General features: G+C 35.8%; 3 protein-coding genes across 3 annotated transcripts; 1 reads left to right on the top strand and 2 right to left on the bottom strand.

Moving 5' to 3' along the window:
- Positions 1–370: 370 nt before the first annotated feature.
- Positions 371–4439, bottom strand: LOC116301829 (uncharacterized). The gene is made up of 7 exons (XM_031710963.1): positions 4302–4439; positions 3584–3719; positions 2552–2697; positions 2294–2381; positions 1767–1864; positions 1447–1573; positions 371–904 (listed from the first exon to the last, which is right to left on the bottom strand). Exons 1-7 carry the CDS (start codon positions 4436–4438, stop codon positions 830–832), a joined length of 807 nt encoding a protein of 268 aa, XP_031566823.1. The 5' UTR covers position 4439; the 3' UTR covers positions 371–829.
- An 89-nt stretch (positions 4440–4528) lies between these two features.
- Positions 4529–10900, top strand: LOC116301836 (putative flavin-containing monoamine oxidase A). Its single transcript, XM_031710975.2, has 11 exons — positions 4529–4849; positions 5532–5619; positions 5757–5931; positions 6147–6261; positions 6764–6924; positions 7149–7238; positions 7833–7920; positions 8101–8372; positions 9441–9527; positions 9796–9896; positions 10494–10900. The coding sequence occupies exons 1-11, from the start codon at positions 4708–4710 to the stop codon at positions 10609–10611; spliced, it is 1437 nt and encodes a 478-aa protein (XP_031566835.1). The 5' UTR covers positions 4529–4707; the 3' UTR covers positions 10612–10900.
- Positions 10901–12150: 1250 nt separating this feature from the next.
- Positions 12151–17818, bottom strand: LOC116301837 (26S proteasome regulatory subunit 8). Its single transcript, XM_031710976.1, has 14 exons — positions 17704–17818; positions 16625–16696; positions 16276–16345; positions 16097–16194; positions 15952–16008; positions 15742–15810; positions 15558–15656; positions 15398–15460; positions 14875–15038; positions 14655–14731; positions 14238–14413; positions 13968–14078; positions 13790–13876; positions 12151–13258 (listed from the first exon to the last, which is right to left on the bottom strand). Exons 1-14 carry the CDS (start codon positions 17800–17802, stop codon positions 13205–13207), a joined length of 1296 nt encoding a protein of 431 aa, XP_031566836.1. The 5' UTR covers positions 17803–17818; the 3' UTR covers positions 12151–13204.
- Between the last annotated feature and the right edge of the window lie 2999 nt (positions 17819–20817).

Here is a 20817-nt window from a genome sequence, read left to right as displayed (position 1 = left end):
TTAGAAATGAATTTTAGAAAAAAAGCTTGTGTTCAATTCAGTAAAATATTGTTGCAATTATGTTTAATTATTTTAGGAAAACTATTTAGATATGGATGCGTGAGATCAATTTCTTTTTCTTGGGGAAAATATTGACTTTAAAGATTAGTTTTCTACGATATCAGAGTGACATTATCCGAAAAATCAGTTATGGACACGGAATATTAACGAATCAAGGTTCAAACTAATAAAAAAATCCACTAAAACGACAGACGAAACAACAACAATTTTGAATTTGCAAAGAAAAAGGAGCATAAATGATGAGCACGGAACAGGTGTCAGAACGTAGCCAAAATATTTAAAAAAATCCAAATAAGAACAAATAACATGATTTCAACTATTTGCTTTATTTTGTACCTTTTATCGAAAACTGATATTTGTTCATTGACTCTCTTAACCAGCAATTAAGCTATATCTCAAAATAGGTATTTTTGTCGGACGCTTTTTATGGCTTTCATATATAGTTCGAATTTAACTTTAACTCTTCAATGCTTCGCAATTCTGTATACGTTACGATCAAAGAAATTTATTATATTTTTTTAAAAAGGAGCAAAAATAAAAAAAAGGAAATGAAAAAGATGATTGGAAGTTGTGTGTTTAGGTGGATTTGTACAGAAAACTGCAATTTGACAATGATGTTTCTGTCTAATATCTCATAATATTCGTAAGCGCTTGTTTAACATGAAATTCTTCACTTATCGAGCACTAGTACGTCCAGGTTCTGTCTTAGATCCAGGGATTTTATGAATCTAAATATCAATTCTAAGATGATCTGTTGTGGGTGTTGTCTTCATAAGACAGTGTAGCCTTTATTCTTGGGCTTGAAACAGGAATAGCAAAAGACTGCGGAATATACTACTCCATCCTAGAAAACAGAAGAAATAAAGAAAGATCACCCTATGAAAATCAATGATATGGTATAGAGATCGTCTGTGAAAGAAAGAGAAAAAGAACAAACGAAAGAAAGAAAGAGAGAGAATGAAAATAAAGAGGGAAGGAAGGAACAGTCGGACGGACAAACGAAATTGCGGAAGAGCCATCCGTGCCGTGTTGCATTTTGATTGGATGTGTTTTTCATTACCGTTGGCCTGGCTAAACAAGGAAACATGTTTACCGCGCGCATGTTTCCTCGATGTTACCCAGTTACCCAGTTTAGCCGCATGCGAAACATTACTGTGTGCAACAAATTTTGCTTCCAAGACGCAAAAAATGTTTTTGCTGTGCGGCAGAAACATTTCATGTTTCCAAGACGCATGGAAACATCGTTTCCCAATGTTTCCTGACAGTTTTGCTACCTTAGGAAACATTTAGGGAAACATGTTTCTGGAAACATGTTTCCTCGTTTAGCCAGGGCCTTAATTCAAACCCTATTTCGTACAAGTTGTCTAGCTTATTGTTGCTTCTTACTTTGATTAGATAAGGGAGATCTACCCAAAATGATAAGTTGGGAATCATTTGTCTTCCTCTTGCCCCTTTCGCAATCCTATTGAATGTCATTCCTCCAATCAAATAAATAAAGGCACAACAAACAAATCTGCAAAGAAAAAGCGTACTCATGACATAATGCGACATTACAAAATAATGGGAGAAATGGATTTTTATAGTTTTTCAAGCTTTCCTCTTTCCTTAAAGATTTTATCTAATGATGTGTTTTATTGAATAATTTTGTTTTTGTATGATTATGATGAATTATTATCATCATCATCATTATTTTACGGACGACTTACACAATAATGACAAGCGAGCCAGTGCTAATTTGTTGCGGTATAGCTCCATGTGAATTGCATTGCCCAGGGCAAGCACATACTGAATGTAAAGTCGTAGTCTAGAAAAATTGTAGAGTATGACATGGGGTTAGTACATGAATGCCATTGAAGGAAGAATGGAAGAGTAAAAGGAACGAATAACGAATAATGGAAGGAAAGAAGGAAGGAAGGAAGGAACGAACGAACGAAGGAACGAAGGAAGGAAGGAAGGAAGGAAAGATGGAAGGAAGGAAGGAAGGAAGGAAAGATGGAAGGAAGGAAGGAAGGAAGGAAGGAAGAAATTGAAGGAGGGAAGGAAGGAAGGAAGGAAGGAAGGAAGGAAGGAACGAACGAAGGAACGAACAAAGGATTGAAGGAAATCCTGTGAGCAAGCAATCAAAGAAGACACTAAGGCTCTCCTCTATGCCTGCCACACAGCACTATTTAACTTCATTATCAACCATTTGAGGTGGTAACTTATTAATAATAGTACTATATATAATACTTACGAAAATACTATGATCAAAATTAACAGAAAAAAGATCTAAAGTAGCCTTCTGTTTGACATCACATTGTAATAAAATATTGGTCTGAGTTCTACAATGAAAATAACAAAAAAATGAAAAACAATCGCAAAGGAAAAATGAAATAAAAAATAAAAATAGAATGAAAAATGAAGTAAATTACATTGCATAATACAATGAATAACATTTATCTATGGGCTATACTATTATAGTTTAGTGTCAATTTGTAGTTTTCATACAAACCTATGCTCAGATTGATGAGGAACGGTGTATTCTAAGATACAGGATGGTTGCGACATATTCATTGTTAATGTACAATTCATTCTGTCATGTTCTCCAATATCTGTGCTTACTGATCCTTCAACAGGAAAATCTTCAATTTGACATACCTATAAGTAATAACAATATGCTATTTCAAAGACAAGCAAGGGACTGCAGCAGATTTAAAAGTTCAATTAAATTGGCAACATTTTTTTTGTCATTTGAGGACTTTTGCTATAAACATTTGAGCAACACTTTTGAAAGCTTGTAATTCTGATTCTTTTCCATTGAAACATGTTCAAATTTTCCGAGATGCTAGTTTTAAAATACGACTTTTTTTCCTCCATCCCTATCTTTTCCTAGCTATATGGTGTGTTTTTCTATTTGTGAGTTACCTTTTAGCTATATATCTCAAGGGCGGATCCAGGGGGGATGGATCCTGGGGGGGGGGGGGGGGGGGGGGGCAAAGGGGGGCTGAAGCCCCCTTTCAGCAGAAAAACAAAACAAAACAATACTGAAGAATTATATTTTTCAAAATTGTTTTCCGTTGTGTTGACGGAAGAAACTCACTTAGCCCTCCCCTCCCCCAAACTCAATTAGCCCCCCCTAAAATTTTGGCTGGGTCTGCCCTTGTACCTGTCCCTCTTTCCTGGGAAGTGGTGCAAATGGGAATACTATTTTGTATATATAGGTGGTTCATCAACAAACGATACAAAAAATCCTCCACCCATGTACAGTCATTAATTCCCAAATGAGTTCCTGCTAGTCACTACAGGGGTGGAGCCAGGGGTGGTAAAAGGGGTGACTATAGTCACCCCCCTTTTGTTCAAATTTCTCAGTATATTGTTAGTAAAAGTAACCGCCTTTTCCTCAAATTCCTGCTACAGTAAAACCTTTGTGATAGTCACCCCCTTCTACGATTCCTGGATCTGTCCCTATATATATCAACCAAGTCTGCAAGTATGCATTGGTGGTACAGTACTGACATATACATCACTGCAGCAGTGAACTTACTGCAACATTGGTACAGTTTCTGATAGGTGCTTCCAATTGATGTAAGTTTGCAGGTTTGAAAGTCCATGGGACACAGGGACTCCATATATATCTCAAGCTACTATTGGTTGCTTCTGACTTACCACTGACATTGAATCTGAAGGTTAGAAATGAGTATCATATATAGAATTGTTATGCACATCAATCCCTTGATTGGATACTTGATATACTGATATATCTTGATATACTGTATGTTTTGAGAAACTCGGCCCCAGTCCCTTGATTATTTTGAATAATATTTTGGGCTTTGCAGACGAGCCTGAGGTTGAGAAGACTTAGTTTAGTCTAATCCAAGTAGTCGATCGAACATATAGATGCAAACAATTTGCAACAATTAAAGTTAAATTCAATGTTTTGGTTTTCAAAGCCGGCACTTTTCACTACTAGAAGGCTATTTATAGCCTATTAGTAGCTCATCCAATAGGAACGCAGCATAATTTTGATGATAGACGTACCACTAGTTGGATTTGGATAATCTTCGGCCTCATGGGCTATAATGTCTTATAGCCCATTAGGGCTTGAGGACTAAATGCTAAATATATTTTATTCTAATGCTATAAGGGTAGAGTTTATAGAACGAAAGTTCGAATTGAAGTAATGTTATTAAAATGAGCGTACATTAACGCATTGTTAGGTAGTATATATATATATATAGATAAGTAGTTGAAACACTCCAAACCTCCAACTCTGAAGACTCCATAGGTTGATAACACCTTCATCTGTAGCATATCGACAATTATCTATCTTAGAACACCACTTAACCGCAGAAACAACACTAAAACACACCACGCCAATGGCTACACGTAAGATACGCATCTTATTTAATATAATTAGTGATATAATTTATGTTAATGTATGCTAACTTTTATGTAACCTGGAGGAACGCCTGCTGTTTTTGATGCTTGGATGAACAGAAAAGAGCAGTTCGTGATATCTTCAGTTCTTATCTCATTTTTTTGCTAAAATAAGCTTTGAAATTTCTCCCGAGGAGCTTTATATGCAAGGCTTGGAGTACATAGAGTGTTCTTGAAATCGCTGGCTTGTTTTTTTCGAGACAATATTATCTAAATCTCGTGTTGTGGTGAATGGCTACCGCAAGTGACAATAACAATGGCGATGTGGTCGTAGATGTGGTTGTTATTGGGGCGGGAATTTCTGGTCTTTGTGCAGCTTACGATATTTTAAAAGCGAAAAAAAATGCCAAAGTTGTCATTTTGGAAGCTAAAGGTAATGTAATTTTTTTGTATTGATGTTGTTTTTAAAAATTTTTTTAAAAGGCCATTTAAAATTTATAGCTGAGATTTCCATGTTTTGATCCTATATAATTACGTACATGTTTGACAAGCTGAAGGTTTAGTTTTTTTAGAATAATACATAACTTACGTCAGAAGAAGATGAGGGAGTTCCATCTAGAGTTGACTTTTATCATGAAATTCATAGAATTTTGCTATACAGTTTGTCATTAAAGATTTATGAATCGTAATAGTTACATAAGTAATGCATCTTCATCAAAGTCATAATCATATTCCTATTTTATTTTCCCTATATCACATTAATTTCCTTAAGGTGAGCTATATATTTTTAGTTGTAAATGTAGCAATTACTCATAAACTGAACTTGTGAAAAAAATTACAAGCTGTGATGTTTATGTCAGCTTTAATCTGGGCTATGTTTAAATTTGCCAATACTTCTTTTTACATTTTCCATTCAATGACCACGAATAATAGTTCCAAGTTGAGGCTGGAGTTTCTGCTCAAAACTATATAGTCTTTCATACGTTGGAACTCCAACTTTGACTTGGAACTATTATTATATTTGTGTTCACTGAACGGAATTAACTGTAAAATGGAGCATTATGATGTACCTTTATTTGTAAAAGGTTTTCATTTGGTATTTTGTTTTTCTCTAGATCGAGTAGGAGGGAGATTAGACTCAAGAAAGCTGCAATCTGCCAATGGAGTTGACACATGGGATCTTGGTGGTCAATGGGTAGGAAGGTAATTATATAAGATGGCATCAAAAAACAGCTTTGAGCAACAACAGAGATGGGCCCACAGCCCCTTCAAACCCACAACCACCCCACTCCCCGATAAAAAATGAATGGTCCGTAATTTACAATTGTGTTCTGTTCTAGTGGTCAAAAAGACATCATGGCTTTAATAGAAGAACTAGGAATGGAAACATACAAGCAGTGGTACGATGGTGAGAAACTGATCCAGTTGAGTGATGGGAACTTGAAGAAGTATGCTGGTGTCATTCCATCTGTGTCATACCTATCCTTACTTGACATCTACCTTTTGAACAATAAAGTAAGTTTTGTTAACCAAATTGGTTATTAAGTAGCTGCATTGTTGGCCAAGGGTAGCATATTATTTATAGTAGTACTATAGTGCTCTAGGGTATCAGGTGGGATCCCTAAAGCCTAATGTTTATAGAGTATAGGATGTTATGATAATAACAAATAACCCTTTGCCAAGTGTAATGATTATTATAATGCTTAGATATTTCAATGTTTGTTTGTCAGATAGAGAAGATGTGCTCTCAGGTACCTCTAGATGATCCCGGAAAATGTCCACATGCAGATGAATGGGATGGCATGACCGTGGAGTCTTGGGCAAAACAAAGTGCATGGAGCCAAGGTTTATATAATAATGATAATAATAGGTCTCTTTATCTTGGGTGTAATGTTTTCCCATTTCCAATCCCAGGCTAGTTATTCTCTTGAGAATCAGATTCTCTACTTTAGATGCAATTGTATTCATGCTCAGGTGTCTTTTCTCATGTGCCATTGTTAAACAAAGAAATAATGCTCTAGGGAATGACACTTGGTCTGAAATTGGTCAAACATTACCCTCAAAACATTACCCACAGCTAACAAGGCCTATTATAGGCCTTTTTAATAAATCCCACAATGCAAAATCAAAATGAATTTGGCCAAGAAAATCCAACTTAAAGTTTATGCAAATGAACACAGTTTTGTATCATATTTACAACACTCTTCACGGTCATGATTTCTGTTGTGTTTTCCTCATTTATTATTCATGAGTTTGATAATAGGATTTACAGTATAATCAACCCAAATTCTGTTCTTATGAGAAAAGTTTAAATTTGTTTCCAATATTTAATTTAATTCTATTGCAGCAAGTATTGAAATGATTGAAATAGCAGTTGGTTGTGTTTTTGGTGTGACTATGGCTCAAATGTCACTGCTCTACTTCTTACATTACATCAATAGTTGTGGAGGATGGAGTGTGTTAGTAGAATCTGGAATGAAGGGTGGTGCACAAGAGTTCAAGATTAAGGTATGTTTCATGGAGTATTAGCTAATAATAATAAATAATACTGATAATAATAATAATGATAATAATAATAATGATAATAATTTCTTTTTGTTATGACAAACAAAGCCAAAACCTACACATAAAGCATATCATATAAACACTGACATGATTTGTTTTTGAAGCTCAGATGTTTTTTAAGAAAAAATAGCTTTCCATCTCTAATGCTTTGTATTGGTTGATTTAAGGATGGTGCACATAACATAACTTTGGTTTTGGCAGAAAGAATTGGATGGAAAAGAATAAGACTTTGTCAACCAGTTGCATCAGTCAATCAGGTAACTTGAACTAGTTATTGACTGCTTACTGTGAGTCATCACAGCTACATGTTCTTCTCACAATAGACCTTTTGATAGTTCAATAAGCAAGGTGTATATTTGTCAAACCTTAGTGTAAACAACATTGACAGTATACTGCATGATGGTCACAAACAAGTATACCCAATGTAGACCAGAATGCACCTTGTTTGTGTAAGGCATGATGGACAATAGATGTTTGTACCCAAGTTAGACCAGAATGCACTGTGCTTGGGTATTGCATTTGTAATGACCAATAGATATTAGTACCCAACGTAGACCAGAATGCACCTAGCTTGTGTAATGCATGATGGGCAATATATGTTTGTACCCAAGTGTCAATGTTTTAATGCATGATGGAAAATACTATGTTTGTACCCAAGTTAGACCAAAATGCACCTTGCTTATTGGACTCAGAAAATGTCACTATAATAATGGACTTATTATTCACTTCAAATGATGGGGGTCATCATCATTACTACCAGTATAATTGTCATCATCATTACCACTACTGCCAAGGGATATAATAACTATACTATATAATAATTTTGTTAGAAAAACTATGTATTATTATAGACCACAGATAACACAGTCGTAAGAACATGCAAGGGTGAGAGTTATGTGGCCAAGTATGTCATCCTAGCTATACCACCACGTTTGGCAAGTAAGACAGTCTTTCCTAAATCTTTTTTGTTTTTCCTTTCAATTTAATTTTTCCCCTTTTCTTACAATTTTTATTGCCTCATTTATCAACTTTAACATTTATTTTCTTTTATTGCTTATTTCTTGATTTACAATATCAATACTTTGTCTTTTCCAAAAACTAGCAATTTGTTTCTAATAGACAGAATAGAGTTTACTCCAAGACTGCCATACAACAAGCAGAGAGCCATAGAAAACCTGATTCCTTCTCACCTAACAAAGTTTATTGTTACCTATCGCACTGCATTTTGGCGTAAGAATGGACTTTCGGGTGAAGCAGCTCATTTTATGGGAAAGCATTATTGTGAGGAAAATCCTGTGGCTTTGACTTTTGATGCTTCAACCAGCACCGGAAGCCCAGCTATTCTTGGGTTCATCCCATCTTATGCCGCTGCAATATGGAGTGAAAAACCTGTAAGTCAATTATAAGCACCAGTTACTAGTAAGATCAGTGTTGATCGAAAAGATTAATGATGCTTTTATTGCATGTTCTGATGTTGGCTGCTACTGGTGCTGATCAGGTCTCAAAATAATTTCCACAGTCATGATCAACAGGCAATAACTGGCCAAAAGAGACACTTGTGCAAACATACAACTCTTGTTTTACAAGGGTAGCACATAATAGCTAGTGGCTAACAAACCTGTGGCCCTTATTCCATAATTGAATTGGAATTTAGCAGTTGATCTTTGCGGAGAGGGGAAACCCAGAGAACCCGAGAAAAAACCCTAAAGCTTGGGAAAGAACCAACTAGAAACTTTACTGACATATGACTGTGAGCCTGCCACTAGGACTTGAACCTGAGCTGCATTGATGAGCGACCAGCTCTCTTACCCACTAGGCCACCTGTGCTTCCCATCCTTCCCATCCCATACGTCAGAACAGTCCTGTCCTCTTGACTTGTCACACTGATTGGTCACATGTTGATCTTTCTGATGATGCACTGGTCATCATGTCAGGTTATTGAGCAGCTGTCTTTTTTAGCCAGTTGAGGAAAAACGTACCTCAAAAAGTGTTATTTTGTTATCCATTCTTCTAAGCATTAGGAACGTTTTTGTATGCATATGACTGTGAAAAGCTCAGTGCTGTTACTGGCCTTGTAATGTGATTGGTCTGGGATATGCCTTACTGTGTTATGACTGGGTTCATGCCACAAGCTGTGCATGCATGCATGAAACAAGTGGATGTTTGAACTCTCTAGTTATATCTTATATTTTGCGCTGCTAATGCACCACCTCTCACCAATGCCACCTGAGTTTGAGCTTTGCCGTGTGTGGTTTCGTATGTGAGTAGAGTTGTTAGTTGGTTCTCTCCTATGTTTGGGGGTTCTCCGGGTTCTCTGGTTTTCCTCCCTCCTCTAAAATCAACTACTAAATTCCAATTCGATCTTTGGGCTTTCACCTAGCATGAATCTAATGGTTCTGTTTGTGATTGTCCGCTCTATTATTACAGACAAAACTGGTAGATATTTATTTTATTTTTAGGAAGATGAAAAGAAAGCTGCCATAATCAAAACTCTCACCAAATACTTTGGCCCTGAAGCAGAAACTCCTTTGGACTGTGCTATAAAGGTGCATCTATCTATTTGTTTGTTTATCCATCCATCCTTGCACTTGTTTTTCCATCCATTAATTTTGTTGTCCATCCTTCTATCTCTTCATCCATCCCTTCATCCAACTATCCATCCATCCATCTGTCTGTCTATACATGAACCATCCCTCTAGCTTTGCATTATCCCTTCAGACATTTAGCTGTTTGTTCAACAACTTCATCAACCCTCCTATCTATATATATCTACTCAGGCATCCATTATAACATTTTTAACCTGGTTTCCTTCAGGACTGGTCACATGAGGAGTGGAATGGAGGATGCCCTGTAGATATCATGGTTCCTGGTGCTATTACTAACTATGGTGACTGTCTTCATGAACCATTCCAAAGGTTAGCAAACTTACATATGAGCAATAGAGCAGTTTTTGCATTTAGTGGGAAATGATATGGTAGCTATAGCAGTACTACTGTGTAAGTTGTGATTGAATGATTGGATCAAATACACTGGTCCTTTCTAGATGAATTGAGAACAGGTTTTGAGCCATACCAATTTGAACATTTCTGAATGGAAAGGTTCTATTAGAAAATGTTTTCAAGGCATTCAAATTTAAATGTTTGTTCTTGGAAAACCTGTAGTGAGAAAGAATTTTTAAATTTTTTGGATGAACATTTTTTTTGAGACATGAATTAGAACTAAAAACTTAGGTCCAGAATGTAGTAACAAGACATTTTTAAACATAAATAACACTTATGTGGGGGGTCCAGGGGTGGTGACTTGTCCGTCCCATTTTCCACAAAAATAAAATTTCACTCCACTTACTTCTTGAAAGCTCTCAATTTGAGATGCATTGCATTTTTCTACCTTTTATGGGTTTCCTGTGGTACTGGCATAAGGTCAGGCACCTGTCTTTTAAAAACCTTGGATCCACCTGATCCTTTAGTGTTTAGGTTGAACCATTTTACTTAAGCTGTTTACTTTCATTTAAGGCTTCACTGGGCAGGAACAGAAAGTTCATCTGTTCACAGAGGATACATGAGTGGAGCAGTGAATTCAGGTCACAGAGCTGCAAGTGAAGTACTTAAAAGACTGACATCTGACATCTGATTCTACGTTATGGCATGTTAATAACTTGACAGTTAAATTCAATGATCATTGGACAGTCATTTATTGCAACAGCTGTTTGTTTCTCCTGGCCTTTTGTTGTGCACAAATCTCCCCTCTCTTCAACCATAAGATAACAATTAATATGAAACCCTTTTTTCCAAGACTTGGCCTACCTCAATGGCTATTATTATATGACAATTAGACAGCAACTGAATGACTGACAGATGGTCATTATGACTGTCAACATGTGAGCTTTAAATGATTTGTTTTGAATCGTGGGATTGTAACATTTGGGGGGGGGGGGGGGTGAACCAGATAGGTGCCGTTACTGATAGACCAATAGTAAGAAACCAATTAATGCAAAATGCAGGGCTTTAAACTAGACATAAACATTCTAATAATGTGATTGGTTAAGAGCAGTGCTGTTAACCAATAACTCAGCTGAAAAAAGTAAATTGCCCTGCAGTGTAAATGTGTAAATGATTTTTTATGAGTAATCATATGGTTTCTCATTCAATTTGAAATTAATTTTCACTTGGTTTTTTCAAAGAGCTTGATGTGCTATTTTGAAGTTCTTTAAAGACCTACTCATGCACATTTATTGCACTTGAAACCGTATCATTACCTATACTTATATACTTAAGTATATCAAAGTAATTTTAATTTCTTTTTATATGTTCAAAAATATCACACATGCACTGAATAAGTTGCTCATCACATAAGTACCGTGGAAATTCCGGGCAGGTATAAAATATGGGGGAAATATGATTATTTAAAGGAGTACGGAATTTGTAAATGGTTAATTTGGAGCTTGGTGTCTTATACTTGCCAAATAATACAATTAATTTATGATCACGCTTTATAATATTATAGTTTAGTTATTTTTATATCAAATGATATTTTAGTTTTTGTAGATTAAAGTTAATTGTAACTTATGATATATATTATATGAGGCTAAAGATATAGAAATAATTGCTTGCTGTGCAGTCTTGGGAGTTTCTCCTTCCCTTATTTACAGAGATAGAGTACCATTAGCCTCGTACTGTACACAGACGTTCTTAGGCCAGATCATCACGCAAGGAGAGAAACAACCCTAATAACGTCTGGGAGAAACCTTCTCTTTCATCTGGCAAATAATCATGGCAGTTTGAAGGCACGTTAGCAGGTTTAAGCTAAAACTATAAAATAATTCAGCTTTTGATCTGGTTTTTTTTTTTTTTTTTTGTGATTAAGGTTTTTAAACGAAACCATTTTTGTTTGAAAAATATATTAATATGCAAAAAGTGTAAATCTGTTTGGACTACAGCAAATGCTAGACATCTTTTGCTTTAAATAGATTTTTAAAAATTGAGAAAATTATGAAAAGTAATTATGCAAAGATTATGATTAACATTAATGAAAAAATAGTTTAATTAATATTGGCAATGGCAAGTTTAGGACTTAATTGAATTGAATTAATTATAAAATTATACACATCCATAACATTTGAAATTTTTTATTGTTTAATAAAATACCGGTAAAGAAACAAATAAATCAGAATTGTTTGTCAATAATAAACATTTTATTCATCACAGTAAATAAGAAATATTATGACACACACACTTAATGTATACTAACTAGCTTGATCAATAACATTTACCTTTTTCCCAAATTTGTCACAGTTCTACATGATCTAGTATATAGAGTCGAAGGCATAGGGTCCGATATAAGTAATGGTTCTAGAATGGGGTTGATGTGAACTAGCTTTACCCTTAGGCAATAATAACAGTAAATTAACACAAGCAATAAACCATACAGTCAATGACTGATATATTAATATAAAGTGTTTGTCAGCTAGGTTTATGACTGTATATTATCAGGATTTAACTCAGTAATATGGCAACTTAAACAGGTATTTAGTTAAAAACTGTTGCTAATTTTGGGAATGTAGTTACTGCACACCTAGTTGAGTATAAGACAGAATCCTTTTTTTTTTTTTGCACTTGCATTACAGTCTTCTGTTATATAAATTCTTCTTTATATAATAACATGGTTAATGGTGATCAACCCTACTTTACGTTGCTGTTAGTATGTAAAGTAGGATCAAATCTTGTTAAATTAATTCAAACAAAAATTCCACAGTAAATCACAAAACTATTGTATTACCACAAGTATCTAGACTTTGCTCGTCACTACTTTCAATGTTCTCATGTTTGCCAGGGTACCTTTGCCAGTATAACTTGTTCCACATCTTCAAAGGTTGATATGAAAGTCAGTCAAGCCTTTGAACAATAAATACTTGACATACATTGCCTCGTACAGACAACATCCCAGCAATAAACTCTTTCAGAGAGGTACAGTATGCACATTCTTCTTGTAACAGAGTTGATGTTACCCAGTAGATATAAGACTTTCTTGTTTTATGAGATGAATCTGAACCTGATATTTTGTCTGTCAATGTACAGAGTTATTCAACATTGAACATTAACAGAGAAAGATATAAGATGGTTGTGATCCAGCACTTTAGTTGTGAAAATACATGTAGCTTGCAAAAGAACAGCTTATGTGTGAGCTGTTTGCCAATGATGTTCAATACTATTATTATTAAGCACACTTATTTCCATAATTTCTTGATTGACATGTTCTTCTCTGAATCTTTCTGCATAACCTGCAAAAAAATAAATGAAATATCTTCAATTTAAAGTAGCTGTTGAAATGGTTATCACAGTTTTGAGTTCAGTCAGGGCTAAATAACTGGCTGGTCAGTCACTGGTCATAATCACCAGCCAAATTAGATTTAGCTCCATAATACCAACCAATCAGTTAACTTTATTTATCCACAGTAAATGACTCAGTAAACTGATTTTCAGACATGCCATGCTACCTTGTGTCTGACTGAAAGATTTGATCAGACAAGGTCAAATTCTGATCAGCCATTATTGTAATACCTCAGTTCTGATGGCTTGGTTTAGACAATACCCTGAAACAACCTCTGGGCTGATCAAAGTCAACACATGGCTAGTTCACAGCTCAAAATTTACAACTGTAGCTTCTTAGGTTTTTCTTGAGAGGAAACCCAGGGAAAACCCCTAGAATCAGGGATAGACCCAACATATCCTTTACACCAGCTTTGCTGGATGGAGCTACCAAAGTTAGCATTAAAATGATGCATGGAAAATAGTCAACCCAAAGAATGTACCTTAGTAACTGCCATCTCAAAGTCTTCCTGGGTGACATGGACACGCCTTTCTCTTAGTGCATACATACCAGCTTCCGTACATACTCCCTATCATTAATCAAATAATGAGGGTCAACATATGTTAATAATCGTAAAGAATAATATCTAGGTTAGCTAAATAATGGTAGCAAGCAGGTACCTTGATTTCGGCACCAGATGCTCCAGGCATCAGCTCAGCTATTTTCTTCAGATTGATCCCTCTTGTCAAGTTCATTTTCCTGGAATGGATCTTCAAGATGTCTTGTCTGGCCTAATAAAAACACACAGCTTGTTTTAATCAACAAAGACAAACAATTTGTCAAGGATTATTCACAAGGATTATTCAGAGGAATGCATGGTCTTCATGCATTTTACACAAAAGCAAAAAGAATGTGTTCTATCAGCTGAAATGCACAAGTTATGTACACACCTCCTCATTTGGTGGTGGGAACTCTATTTTTCTGTCAATACGACCAGGTCGGAGTAAGGCAGAGTCCAGGATATCTATTCTGTTGGTAGCCATGATAACCTTGATGTCCTTTGTGGCTTCAAAACCATCCAGCTGGTTCAATAACTCCAACATAGTTCTTTGTACTTCACTGTCACCTAAAAATAACATTATTTACAAACACCTCAATTGATAATAATTCAAGCAAAGTACAAGAAATGGTTTGAGCCTGGGAATGAAACGTGTGTTATCAAGGCCAAGAAAGCCAGTGCCCTGTAGCATATGCTGGTAAGTTAAAGTTTTGAAAGGGGAACTGGTGTTTGGATAGACTCTTAGACTTTACAGCATAGAGCCTTTGAAATAAATGAATTCATCAGAAGAAAATGAGAATCAACTAACCTCCTGAACCACCTTCTAATCTAGATGAACCAATGGAGTCAATTTCATCCATAAAGATTATGGATGGTGCATGCTCCCTAGAAATAATTTGCAATAAAGTCAATAACCAATACTTATGAATACATACATATATATACCAATAATGTAGTTGTGATTCCAGTTGAGGGTAAAACAACAGTTCCATAATAATATGATATGCTATAAAACATAGTTACGTTACCTTGCCATTACAAACAGTTCACGGACCATTCTTGCACCCTCTCCAATAAATTTCTGCACAAGTTCTGAGCCAGAAACTCTGATAAAGGTACATTCTGTATGATGAGCCACAGCACGTGCCAGAAGGGTCTTTCCTGTACCAGGGGGACCATACAGTAGCACACCCTAGATAGTAAGGTAGCACATGGTTCAGATATTGCATATAGAAATAATTCCACTAGTCAAGGACATGGGACACAATGCAATATACTTGTAATCTGAATATGCATGATTATTACATAAACATAATTTGACTTTCAGTGGCACTATGGACCTTGATCATGCATGTTCATTCCCATGCGAATAAAAACCTTTGTTTACCCATGCATTATCTCATCCTTTAATCTAAGGCCACACAGGGGAAATCTGTTTTTCTAGTCAACATGGCTGCCACATGATAAAGGCCCATTGGCGGCATACTGTAAGAAGCTGCCATCTTGCATTGCAAGACAAACTACAAGCAAGTTACATGAATTTCAACTCACTTTAGGCTGGTCAATTCCAAGAGCTTCAAACAATTCAGGATGTTTCACAGGTAACTCAATCACCTGGAACACAAGTACAAATATCGGTAATGCATTAGGTATACTCTTTTTTATTTCAGGATCATCACTGAAGCAATATTGTCTTGACAATGCACATTACCTCTTTGATTTCTTTAATTTGTTTGTCTAGACCTCCAACCATTTCATATGTAGAATCAGGCACTTTTTCAACCATCATGAGACTCACCAATGGATCAACCTGATGCAAAACATTCAATTAAAACTTTTACACTAAACTTTTCAAGTAGTTATAAAATTCAGTTACATGATATCAATCAACTTACTTTGTTAGGAAGGATCTTGTGAAGTGTGTAACTGTCATTTCTGAGGGCAACTCTGCAGTTTGGTGTCACCTTTGAATACAAGAAATTAAAACAATTTAACTACTATACATGCATATATGTATGCAGAAAACTGCCTGTCATCAAACATGGCTGCTAAAGGGAGGCACTTTACTGTAGTTAGAGAATATGTATAAAGTTGCGTTAACTTACATCTGACATCTCAATTCCTTTATCAATGTCCACCACAAACTTGCCTTCTGGATGAACCTATGGGATGCAATTTGACGAGCATCATAATTAGATATATCATTGTAAATATTAGCTGATACATGTATTTTGTTGTTGTACAACATACCTTGACAAGAACTTTTTTCTTATCCATAGGTTTGACAACCTCACCAACATAGGAACCCTGTTCTTGAAGTAACTGAAGCTCCTCTCTCAACATCCTCACTGATGAACAACACATGAATAAAGGCCATATGTCAGCTAAAGTCAGAATAAACAGTGTTCTCCCATGTAAAAAAATCTTACCTTTAGCATTTAATTCATTTCTTTGAGCTTCCAGTCGCCTTAAATTCTTAACCCTTTCTGAAACAACAAGCTAAGAACATCCCAAATATTTAAATTATTGTGTATATATAATATACTCTTTAAAACATAAACATGTATAGTAGATTTCGTAGTAACGGTAACATAATAACCATAGCTCAGCTCAGATGCCATACCAACATTAGACAACATTGGTTGTGTACTGTAAATGCGTCACCTCTAACCACTATCTTTATATACTATAGGTGTCCATAAGGTTTTCCAACAGGTTACATATCTAGTGTTCCATCTTTTACATTTATTAATCAACTAAATTCAATTATTCAGTTACCTGGAGTTCCTCAATCTTTGTTACATAATATTGCTGAATTCCTTCATGTTGTTTCTCTTCAGGTACTTCCATCTAAAACAATATAATATAATCCATATGTCATGTTGCATTCATTCAATGTTATACTCCTTATACTCTCAATGACCTGCGCCAATTTTTGATCAAATGAAAATAGTGTCATTATGACATAGCCATGATATAACAACCAGAATAAAGTTAAGCTTTTGTACAATTCTGGAACCTTACACCAAGTTAATAGCTAATGGTACAATATCTTACTACAAAATTGTTACAGACAAGTAAAAGCAATGGGTGGCCTTCTCATTTCAGGGTTCATTTTGACACAAATGCTTTGTTTTAAAGAGATAGGGTTATGTGAACTAGCTCTAAACTTAAACATTTTGTACCATTCAGTACTATATCTTTCCCACTAATTTGAAAACTGGTTTGTGCTTAAAGCTTACTTTGCTTCCTACTAAATTTTAGAATTCATGTTGTACTAATAACTTAATCCTCAATTTACATCTAAGACAATAAGCTATTCATATTCATTGTTAAGCTAAATTATGGGAGATTTTAGCAACAAGTTGGTCTGTAAGGAGAAAATAGGTAGAAGAATCGAAAGCTATATGAACCAAACAATGCACGACTATGGGGCTAGTAAAACTAGTACTTCCACTTTAAAAACATCAAATAAACATTAACGCAATGGTTAATTAATAAATAAGATCAAAGTCAATAAGTTAAATGGAAGATAAAATTGTTGAATTCAAAGCACATTTCTTTGTACTAAATACGAAAATCTTAAGCAAGAAACAGGCCACTGTCAAAACTCTGTAAAATATGTCCAACAAATTCTCAAAGACTTCATTGGAGCATTAAATTATGATAACAAACTGTCTCTTAATTATTTTTCAAAGGACGAACATTGAATGATGTCTAGAAAACACAGGCGTTTCTAAGAAAAAAATTTCCATTCAAGCGAAATAACTCCATGTCGTCACGAGAAGAAATGACGCCTATAACAAAAAAGCTAAAAAACATAATACAAATTAAAATACTCAGAAAGATAGTCTTACCACTTCTTGTTTGAGTTCTTTGTTTCTCGGGGTTCTTCCTTCTTTTTTCATAGTATTTGTTTGAGTAGGGAACTGCATTACAGCCATGCCGGCCGCCATCTTGGAATGACTCGGTAAAAACTGACACCTTCCCAGCATGCAACTCACCATTGACGACGAACATAACCAGGGCATCATGGGAAATAATACCAACCACAGGCAGCCCAACCAGATGAAGATGATTAACTCCTTTTCTATCGACATGTATCGAGTAATTGATATGTTAAGATGATGTGAGAAAATAGATAGCGTTCTATTGCGTTTTTGATTTTTGAATTTTAAATTATTTTGTGCGAACTTTGGATCCACCATTTTTTTTCGGCAATTACTTTTTTAAGATGGCAATATTCAAACAAAGCAACTGCAACGTATCATCAATAAAAAATAACAGCATCCTCTAAAATATTTGCAACATTCAATTATATTTTATTTGATCCGTCTTAACAGTCTCAAACCCTAAAATTCTACAGTAAAATCGCTCAACCAGCGGTTTAAGAGCGACTGTCCACTAATATCGAGCAAGGTGCGGCAACAGTGAAAAATCGATTTTCTTTATTTTTGGTCCAGAGTTAGGTATTAGTGAGTAAGTAAACGTGGTGGGTTTTATTTCTTCAAAAAAAAAATTATCGCTGAGAAAAATCGAAAAACCGGTCCGTCGGATCTCGGGCTCAAGACGGCTAGAAATGAAAGCCATTTTAGGGGTGTCTTTAACGTTATCCTGTAAAGTCGCAACACATTTTTCAACCTTTTAAAATTGAGATATTCGTTCTTCAACTATTCTTGAACATTTTCAAGCAATTTTAGGCTCATGGGTTAATTATTTATTTTTTTAGAGGTCCGTCAAACTCGCTATAATTTCCGTCTTCAACAACTTCGCTCCGGCACACAATTTCAAAAAATACATTCTACATGTGGTATAATTCAGAATCTTTCAAAACTTCGGATTCTAAGCAAATTAATATGGATCTTAAAAGTTCCATCAAAATTAGTTTGGGGAAATTTCCACAGCGGTCCAAACAAGCGATTGAATAATGCTGGTTTTTAGAAGAATCCGCCCCGTGACTTGAAAACATCGTGTTTGGAGCCTTTGAAATTAGGGCAAAAATCAGTCTATAATTTTGCTAAAACGGACAGGTTTTAATTTCCAACGACTTTCTAAGTGTTTCTTTGAGTGAACTTCAAAATATCAAAGCTTAAGAATCGAGATTTCCTTTTATTTACTTTGAGTGAGAACTACCCAGTTTCTAATTAGCATAGTGCTTTCAACGAGTAGATTTCAAAATATGTTTTTTGATCTGAAAACACTCCTACAATTCGACTAATTTCAAAGCAATATTACAGAAAGACGCTTCCTACTTGCTTTACATGTTTTCTTGCTGGTTCTAAACAGTTTTACTTCCATTTTTAGAAACTGAGTTGTAATACGTTATCGGAACTTGGGATCAGTACTATTGATTGCGTGACCTATCGTCCCGTGGGGGGAAGGAGTAGGTGTGAAAAGCTAAATATAGGCCTACATATTTTTTGCTGGTTTTCATGGTTGGCCGGTGTTTTCATAGTTGGCCGGTGTTTTCTTGGTTCGCCGGTGTTTTCTTGGTTGGGCGGTCTTAACTTTCTTGTTGGCCGACCAAGAAAACCAGCAACTCCATTTTGAGTTCTACATATAAAATTAAACCAAATCGGTGCGGTTTTCCTCGTTTCTAATTCATTCCATCCAAAGAGAGTAATAAATAGTAACTGCCGAATATTCTGCCATTAAACCTGACATTCGCTGTTTGCATAAAGGGCTATAATCTTGTTTGTATATGGCTTCTCATTGCGCTTGAACTGAACATCTGTGGTGTCAATACCAAAATGGTGGCATATTTGCTTCAACATTGCGATGGCTAAAGTCTCCAGTGTTGACTTTGATGCCAAATCACAATTGTAATATGTTGGAAGACCAGTGGGTGCTTTACGGACGGCTTTACGAATTCTTCAATCTCAAGTACTGATGAATGGCGTTTTCCAGTTCGTCAGGGGTATAATCATCGACATCGTCCTTTGGATCTGGACTTGGAAGCTTCTTCTTTTTAGCTACGCGTGGTGATGCTTGCTTGTCAAGAATTCGTCGCTGTTGAACAGTCCATTGCCGTTGATGTGCTTTGCTGTCATCATGGCTCTAGCAACTGACAAGTCTTTCTGCTTTTGGAAGAATCTTTTTTTACCTTCTAGTGAAGATCTTAGGGGCCATCCCATTGGCAAGGTTTCTTTCTTGTTTTGTGCTGTCGTTCTTCTGTATACTGGCATCTAAATGGGGGATCCCAATGAACTGTCCTTCCAATTTTTCTGCGTAACAGTGTCGCAAAAATGGTCTCCCGCTCAAAGCAAAATGGTGTTTTCCACAATCTAGATACTGTTCAAGATAAGAATGTCTCCAGAACATCATCGTACACCCTTCTTCAGGACAGGTAAACAGTGCACTTGGCTCTCTAGCTTCTGTCGTTATTACTGATTCAACGGATTTGGGAGTTTTAGATTTGATCTGTGTAAATTGACTATCACTGGTTTCAATCAACGTCAGGGATGGTATCTGTGACTCGGTAGGTAGTTGTAGATCTTTGGATGATAGAAGTTTACCTGGTCCAATTCAGTATGCCTTCCAGATACGAATCCCATCTTCACTATACTCTACTTTACATAGATGAGAATATGTGGACCACGTAGCGCTTATGAAATACATGAAGATATAGAAATAAAGATAAGTTATAGTGCTTGCGAACGAGGTTATTCCGGGCGAAAGCCCTTGGAATTAAATTCGGAAAAATTAATTTCCGACCTCGCTGGGAATCGAACCCACATATTTGACTGACACCATCCAGTTTCAATATTGGCATATCTGGGACGACGGGGGGTCCAGAGAGGGTGACGCCCACAGCAGGAATTCCGTCTGACGATAAGATGTTTTTTATATGCTCAGGAGAAATGTTATCATTGCCTTCATTGAGATGGATTCTTATATGGGACTTGATGGTAGCAGCCTTTCTATTACAGGCTCCCTATCCTCCCTGTCGATCTGAGAAGTCCATGCGCTTG

Source organism: Actinia tenebrosa, unplaced genomic scaffold (assembly GCF_029948245.1).
Source record: "Actinia tenebrosa isolate PJP-AT-01 unplaced genomic scaffold, QUT_ActTen_1.0 PGA_scaffold6__47_contigs__length_16458017, whole genome shotgun sequence".
Lineage (NCBI taxonomy): Eukaryota > Metazoa > Cnidaria > Anthozoa > Actiniaria > Actiniidae > Actinia > Actinia tenebrosa.
The sequence above is the reverse complement of the archived record's forward strand: the minus strand, read 5'-3'. Positions and strand labels throughout refer to the sequence as shown.